This window comes from Trichechus manatus, unplaced genomic scaffold (assembly GCF_000243295.1).
Source record: "Trichechus manatus latirostris isolate Lorelei unplaced genomic scaffold, TriManLat1.0 scaffold00075, whole genome shotgun sequence".
Taxonomy (NCBI): domain Eukaryota; kingdom Metazoa; phylum Chordata; class Mammalia; order Sirenia; family Trichechidae; genus Trichechus; species Trichechus manatus.
Window position 1 is genome coordinate 3,889,180 of NW_004444011.1, and position 8,385 is coordinate 3,897,564.

Genomic DNA, 8,385 nt, shown 5'->3' on the forward strand with positions numbered 1-8,385 from the left:
AATTAAAAAAAAAAAAAAAAAGTCTGTTTTTAAGTTGTCCGTGACGGATACATTAATAGGATAGACTCTCTGAAAAGGTGATTTTTCCCCCCAATGGGCATCACACACATACACCCACATACACTCACATGGATAAATGTTCGTGTACATCAGATACCAACAACGTGACAGAAAGTTGCATTCTGCCTGGCTATGCCACACAGACTGACAGGAACTATTCTGTTATATCAGAGGATCACCAGATGAGGTCAAGACAGCATGAACAGTAACCCTTCAGAGACTGTGAAGAGTTTTCCATACTCTTCTTTGAAATAAATTGGGAAAAGGGCTAGGAGGGGGGAGGATAGGAGATCACAGTCAATCTTCTGTCAACATGACCTTTGAGCAGCCCTAGCTCACTGGACCCTCTAAACCTCCATTCTTTCCTAACACTTCTCACTGTGAAGGTCATCTCAACCTTATATTACTCTTCCATTTTTTCTTTCTTAGTTTTTTTTGAAACATCTTCAGTTACTTAAAAAGGTTTAATGTGATTTGCAGGAATGCAGCAAACAGCACCCATGGTTAATGGAGCTGGAAGGCCAAATGCACAGTAATTTGGCCAACAGGGAATTCTTCTCAGAGCCGACACCTTTCCTTTCTCTCAACTTTCTGCTCTGTGCCTCAAGTCCACCTCTCTGTCATCCCCCTCTGACTACCATCCTCACCAACAGGCACCTCCTCATTCACCAGCACTCAAAACAACTCAACCTCACTTTCTACACAAAGCCACTCTAACAAGCATCCTGGTATTCTGAGCCTTTTCCCCAATCAGGATCAGCTTGTTGGTACAAACAGTCAATGCACTCAGCTGCTACCTGAAAGGCTGGAGGTTTGAGTTCCTCAGAGATGGCTTGGAAGAAAGACCTAGAGGTCTACTTCAGAAAAATTAGCCACTGAAAACCCCATGGGGCACAATTCTCCTCTGACACACATGGGGTCGCCATGAGTTGGAATGAACTCGAGGGCAACTAGTTTGGAGTTGGGATCTGCCAACTCCCACGCCTGAAGGAGAAGCAACAACTTGTACCATTCCAGCCATTTAGGGGAGAATGTGGTCTTTCAGCTGAAGAGAAGAAATAAGCAGGGTTACAAACAAACAGGAAAGAAAGCAGGCAAAGGATGTTAGGAACAATTCCACAGCCATGGAGTCAGAGATCCCAGAGTCCCGTCAATTCCACATAAATAGAGAAAAGTTCAAGTGTAGACTATGCAAGCCATCATAAAAAAAAAAAAAAAAAAAAAAAAAAACAGAAAAGCAGTTCTACTTCTTGTTTGCAATGTGCTTTGGTGCTATCATTAAGTATGGGTGTGTCTTGATGTTTGCTATTCTGGGAATCCGTGTCAAACAAAACAATGAAGCTGCAGTGTGAAGACAAGGCTCAAGCAATGCTGAAAAGCAGCCTTGTTTCCCCTTCCTGCCCCTCCCAACCTCTGCGCAGCCCAAAGCAATGCCCCCTGTGGGGAAAAAAAAAAAGAAAAACACATTGCTATCGAGTTGATTCCGACTCATAGGGACCCTATAGGACAGAGAAGAACTGCCCCACATTTTCCAAGAAGCACCTGGTGGATTCGAACTGTCAAACTTTTTGGTTAGCAGCCAAGCTCTTAACCACTGTACCACCAGGGCTCCAATGCCTCCCTGTAGCTCCCTTGAAATAGGAGCTAAAACAGAGCTGCAGCCCCTTAAACATTCCCTAGAGCAGGAGTGGGGACAAGAAGGCAGGGGTGCCAGAGAAATAACACTTTTGAGTTTCAAAGGACTTCCCGGCTGGGATGTAGGCATTCTTGAAAGTAAAAGTAGAAAGTGGGAGCTGAGGTGGGCACGAAGTAAGAAGAGGCTTGTGGAAGATGTATCATCCAAAAGGAGACATCCATGCAGCGAGTTATCATGTGGGCGAGCGTAGGGGATGCCAAGACTGGCTTCTCAGCCACAACTCTTGGCTGGGTCAGCTGCCCTGCAGCAAGGGATTTAGGGTATTGCATCATTCATACATTCTATGCTGCTTTCTTCCTGTTAGTCAGCAACAGTCTCCATGGCTTCCCTGAGATTTTATTCCTGGGTCAAGACTAGGTAGGCAGCAGCCTTAGGGAAGTAGTCCCTCACTTTTTTTTTAAATTGTGGTGAATATATTTATAACAAAACATTTAACATCTCAACATTTTTTCACAAGTACAAATCAATGACATTAATTACAATCATCGTGTTGTACAACCATCACCACTATCTGTTTCCAAACTTTTTCAACACCCTTAACAGAAAGAAACTCAGTGCCTCCTCCCCGCCTCAAGCAATGGCTTCCCCTCTCCCTCTCCCTCCCATCCCTGGTAACCACTAATAAACTTTGGTCCCTATACATTTGATTATTCTAGATATTTCACATAAGTGGGATCATACAATATTTATCCTTTTGTGACTGACTTATTTCACTCAGCATACTGTTTTCATGTTCTAGCATGTATCAGGACTTCATTTTTCTTTATGGCTGAGTAGTTTTCCATTCTATGTATGTGCCATATTTCGTTATTCATTCACCTGTTGATGGACATTTAGGCTACTTCCACCTTTTGGCTACTGTGAATAGCACTGCAGTGAACATCGGTGTACAAGTATCTGCTTATGTTCCTCTTTCAGTTCTTTTGGGTATACACCTAGGAGTGGAATTGCTGGATCGTATAGTAATTCTGTGTTTAACTTCTTGGGGACCACACTTCTTGATAGTAGCTGCTGGTTAATTGTCTGTAAGATGCTTTTTAATTGTGCTGAGATGCTGTCTGGTGATAGGAAACACTGCAGGGCATGTCTGTTTTGTAAGGCTGTACAACCTATCTGGGCATACCATGGCAGAGACAATACTACATATTCAAACCATAATATTTGCCTACTGGGCACACAAGGAAGGCCACATTCCCCAGCATCCTTCATCTATTTGGGGCCTTGTACTAATTCTGGTCAATGTAATGTGGGCAGAAGTGATATGTGCCACCTCTTAGTCCTGGCCCCTAATCACCTAAATAACCCTTCATGCTCTCTCTCTTTAGCCTTTGCCCAGTTGAATGCAAAGTATCCAGCAAAAGCCTCCAAAGACTTGGGGGACTACATGGTGACTAGATGGAGAAGCCCAGGTCCCTATGTCTTTGCCTAGAGAGAGGCCACCCAGGAGATCTACCTGACCAGGAACATTCCCATTCCACTGTATATGATGGAGAAATTAGCCTTGATTATGTTAAACCACTGGGTGATATAGCAATTAACCTATCCTGTCTAATACACACATTCCATACACAAAGAGGGCAGAGAAGAAATTTGTTCCTTAGCTTCCCGGTTCCCTTATAAATGTCATAAAGATCACCACAACCTACAAATTGGTGCGGAAATTATAGCTGAAACCAGATCATTATATTCTTCTAAAGAACCTCAACAAATTAAGTAAATGATGAAGAGGGTTTCTGGTATACTTGTCAGACAAAACAGGGACAGCTCCTCCCTCAAGCAGATAAGCCATTCCTATGTCAAGCATTGGGCAGTTGATTGATTTATTCAAGCAAATATTTATTGAGTGCCTGGTCCATACACTAAAAGGAGTTAGGAGACAGTGAAGTGGTTATCAAGATAGACTTAATTCCCTGCCGACAGGCAACAAATAAATAATATACAATAAAAATGTCATGTTGTGATAAGTGCTTCGAAGAACAATAAAACAGGATAAGGGGACAGATTCTGATGGGTCTCTTTTAGAGGTGACTTCTGAGCAAAGACCGGAATGTCTGGGATTCTCTAGGTTGCACGCAGTGGGAGACTGCAAATACTAACTACCTTAAGCTACAGGGGAGTCAGGGGGTGGGGGTAGAAAGCAGGTGGGTTGACTAACAGCACTTCACCTGCATAGCGGTTATAAGACCTGAGGGGCCAGAGTAAAAGCAGACATCTCAGGGCTGCTGTGAGCAGATATAGGAATCCCAAGTAACCATCCATGAGCTCACGGCCTTCAAAGGGAACATTATGGAGTTAGATTCAAATTCAACCAATAATTACTGAGAGCCTATTTTGCAAAGTGCACTACACAGTACACTTTCATATGGTTATTTACCTGCAAGCCTGGCTATTCAACCATGGAAACCTCATTGTGTATAGCTATCCCTGAGGTGACCATATGTCCTAGTTTACCAAGAACGGTTCTGGGTTACAACGGTTGTCCCAAAGAAATTACTAATAGTGTCCCCTTTCATTCTCAAAAAGGTCTTGGTTTGGACAATAAGTTACATTATCACCTAAGGGACCCTTACTGATAATAGATTAATAAGCTCTAAGTTCCTAGGTAGTGTAATTAGCCTTTCATTCAACAAATATTTATTGAGTGCTTTCTAAGTGTCTAGTACTCTGCTCGGTACCTGCAATGCAAAGATGAATAAGACAAGTTCCTTCCCCGGAATACCATATTGTACTTGGGTGAAGCAGATACAGAAACAAATACAACAGAGAGTGCCATGATAGAAATGAGCATGTGGTATTACATACGGGTGATGTTAATATCAGAGACATTGTTCTACTTTGTGGTGGTCCTCATGTAGTTCTTTATTTCCAGAAGAACTGGAAATGAAGTCACTATACCTCTTGTGTACCATTGAGCCCATTCTGACTCATAACGACCCTACAGGACAGAGTAGAACTGCCCCATAGTGTTTCCTAGGCTGTAATCTTAATGGAAGCAGATCAACAGGTGTTTTCTCTGGCGGAGCCACTGGATGTGCTTGAACCACTGATCCTTCGATTAGCAGCCGAACTTCTAACCATTGCACCACGAGGGCTCCTTGTACAGGATCATATTCACCCAGTATTCAATGGGATTTTACAAATCTAACCTAGATTCTTAACTGCTTTTCACAATATCTCCAGCCACCCCTTCCCAATCTCCCAGATCTCCAAAGGGTTCATCTCTTGGACCTTTCTGTCTCAAAACACACTTAATCCTACTGGATCTTATAGTCTCCAGAACTCTCTCCTCCCTATTAGGTGAAGACAAGGCTATAGGGGAAAATAAGACAGGGAGAGGGAAGGAGTCATGAATATCCAAATTCCAGTCATGAATATCTAAATGGCAATCAACATCTCCACTTGGATACCTAATAAGCTTTTCAATCCTAACATATTCAAAAGATTTTCTACACCCTCCTTTCCAATAAACACACTCTCATCTGCTCCTCCCAATTTTTTTTCCTTCCTAGGTAAATGGCAACTGCATCCTTCCAGTTGCTCATACCAAACTTTGTGAGGTCATCTTTGATTCTTCTTTCTTAGAACTTACATCCAATCTTTTAGCAAATTCTGTTGGGTTTGCTTTTGATACAAATCTAGAATCTGACTCCTTATCACCACCTGCTCTACTGATCCAAGCCAGAACCATTTCTTGTCTGGTTTACTACAGAAGCCTCCTAACTGGCCTCCCTGCCCCCTGCGCCCCCCTTTCCCCCACCTTGGGCTGTTCTCAGTACAGCAGACAGAACTACCCTTTTAAAAGACAAGTAAGACCATGCCAGTATTCACTCAAAACCCTCCAGTAGCTCCCCATCTCACCTGCAATAAAAGCCTAAAATCCTTGCTGTTCCCTGTCCCAGGAATGCTTTTCTCCCAGAGAGCTGCATGTTCACTCCCTCACCTCTTTCAGGTCTTTGCTCAAATGTCACTCTAGTGAGGTGCTCTCTGATCACCCTATCTACCGTTCACTCCCCCAGCACTTCCCATCCCTTTTTCCTGTCTTATTTCCCCTCATAGCCTTATCTCCAGCTAATAGGGTTGCCAGATAAAATACAGGACTCAGTTAAATGTAAATTTCAGATAAACAATGAATTATTTTTAAGTATAAGTATGTCCCAAATATTGTATAGGATATACTTATACTAAAATATTATTCATTGTTTATCTCAAATTCACATTTAACTAGGTGTCCTGTATTTTTGTTTGCTAATTCTGACAACCCTGACTTCCAACATGCTGTCTACTTTGCTTATTTGTTTACTGTGTCTCCCCAGTTCTTTTCTCCCCCAACTCAGCCCTTAGAATGTAAATTCAACGAGGACAAGTATTTTTAATCTGTTTTGTTCACTGCTTGATCACCAGCAGCTACATAAGGAATGTTCAATATTCATTGAATGAATGAATGAACGAACAAATGAAGTGATCACAATGCCTCAGTCTGACCATCTCCAGCCTCTAAAGCATCTCTGAACTGCTGTGGTTGTTTGAAAGTACTTTCTTAAATTGCGCCCATTCTAATTGCTTCTCTAGTTTCTGGGACAGTTTCTTTCAGGAGAGGCCCAGAGGTTGAATTCCTGCAGTAGGAGCTGGCCCTATCCTTATGGGGGGTGGGGGGAGTGGAAGAGGGGAAGTGGACAGAGCCTTATCTCCTGGTGGAAACCACTGACCAGGTGCCCTCAAGGGGAGTGCTCTGCTTTGAAGGACAAACACAGAAACCTAGACCGATGACTCTAGGACTCAGGGATTTTCCAACATTTACTAAGCATATGGCTTCTGCATTTCAGTGGTGGTTTTCTCTCTCTTGTAATTGCATTTTCTTCTGTCTGGCTTAGTTTTGCATTTTCAGCGTGAATGAGTCATTTGTTACTTCCCTTTCACATTTTTACAGAACACACACCTTTTCCCCTGTGCATAATCCCTACTCCCACGCAAAGCGCTGCACCCCTGCACATTTAGTTATAACTGGCCGCTGGATGAACCTGGGCTGTGGTGGGGTGGGGGCTGATTCAGGACTGTGCAGTTTACAGACATGCTGCCTGTGATACTACGTGATAGGTGCTGGCGTTATAGACACCAGGCAGTGGAGAGCAGGGAAGTCCTTTCTCCACAGCCAGGCATACCCAACTCCGCCGTGAAATTTCTTTGGAATAAAAGAAGCTTCTGGAAATTCCCTACGGAAAACACAAGTCTCTTATAAGTAAAATTAAAATGAAACTGCCACGAGAATATTTACCAAAATTGTGCAACAACTCCCAACTTTTGAATTAAAACATGAAGAAGATTCACAAAGTTCTAATATCCAGATGCAAATGGCAAGTGTTATTTGTACAAGGGCTTCCCTGCTGTTCTGATAAAGCTTCTCTAAACTCTGTGATTTAACTCGAAAATACTGTAATATTTGCATCCAATATGTGTTGGCTTCATGAAATAACCCAACCAATGAATGGAAACGCAGCCGTCCTGGAGATATCTTCACAAAAACAGCTTTCTTCTCCCATGGCTGCAGCAGTGAGCATTAACGCTGCCGAGTGATATCTATGTCACTGCCTAGAGATACAGCACATACTGACTGCTTGCTATGCTATAAATGTGACATCACCGCACCGCTTACTTCTTTCACTGTTTAAGAAAGCCCTGCCACAGATAATAAAGTCAAGCCCAAGAAATCAGAGCCCTCTACTTAGTGTTGAAAACCCACCACCTCAAGAAATAAGCTTTTTCTTTGCCGTGCGCCCTGTCTCCAGTTATAAAAAGCAGCAAGCGACAAGAGACACGCTTTAATATAACTCCATCTTTGAATGAGTCTGTTACTTACCCTGCATCTGTCTGCTGTCTGCTGAGTAAGGACGGCCCGGCTCAAATTTCTGGCTTTCATTTTCTTCCATTGTCCCTGCCTACGGCACAAGCTCCTCTCTCCCTTAACTTCGGAGCGCAGTTCTCAAAGCTCCCAGAAAGCGCCTGGAAAGGGGCCCGGCGGTGGGAGGAGAGGACGGGTGGGAAATCCCACCCCAAACTAGTCTCCACTACAGTGCAAAGTACCGCTCTCAAGAGTAAACTGCATTCCAGGCGCCGGGCCTGCCCGCGTCCTCAGTCCCTCCGTCTGTCCGTCCGCCCGCGGGACTGGGCCTCTGAGGAATGGGGACTGTGCTCCAGAGGCGCGGCTGCCTCTGCCTCGGGCTGCCCCCCTGCCCGCGCGCTCTGGGAGGCCCCAACAGGTGACGGGCTTTTCTACGCAGGACCCGCGCAGCCACAAACTACTGAGGCTCTGCAGCCAAGCCTTAGGAAGGAAAACATTTCACACATGATTCTGGACACGAACCTTTGCTGGAATCCAGTTCTCTGGTTTCTTTAATCTCAGGCACAGAATGGAACCTCCAAAATAGACTGATATAGTATATTTATAAACAGCAAACCCTCCCCCCTCCCCTTTTTTTAAAGCAATTTGAAAGAAAGAGTATATGCTAAATTTTGTCAAGTAAACACTTACTGGCATTAATTTGTTACAATGTTAGGGTCTGATTAACATTATATATAAAGAAGTAGTGGAGTAATTTCACAGCCAATTTTAATAATCACTTAATCTGGACTTT

At 43.5% G+C, this 8,385-nt stretch overlaps 1 protein-coding gene across 4 annotated transcripts in view; it reads right to left on the reverse strand.

The window, feature by feature from the left end:
- KIAA1217 (KIAA1217 ortholog) overlaps positions 1–7,945 on the reverse strand; it is a 401,508-nt gene extending 393,563 nt beyond the window's left edge. For all 4 annotated transcript variants that reach the window (XM_012556703.2, XM_012556704.2, XM_004380531.2 and 1 more), the window contains exon 1: positions 7,611–7,945. In XM_012556703.2, coding sequence (XP_012412157.1) covers positions 7,611–7,680 — 70 coding nt within the window. In that variant the 5' untranslated portion in view covers positions 7,681–7,945. The remainder of the gene's footprint in view (positions 1–7,610) is intronic.
- Positions 7,946–8,385: the final 440 nt, after the last annotated feature.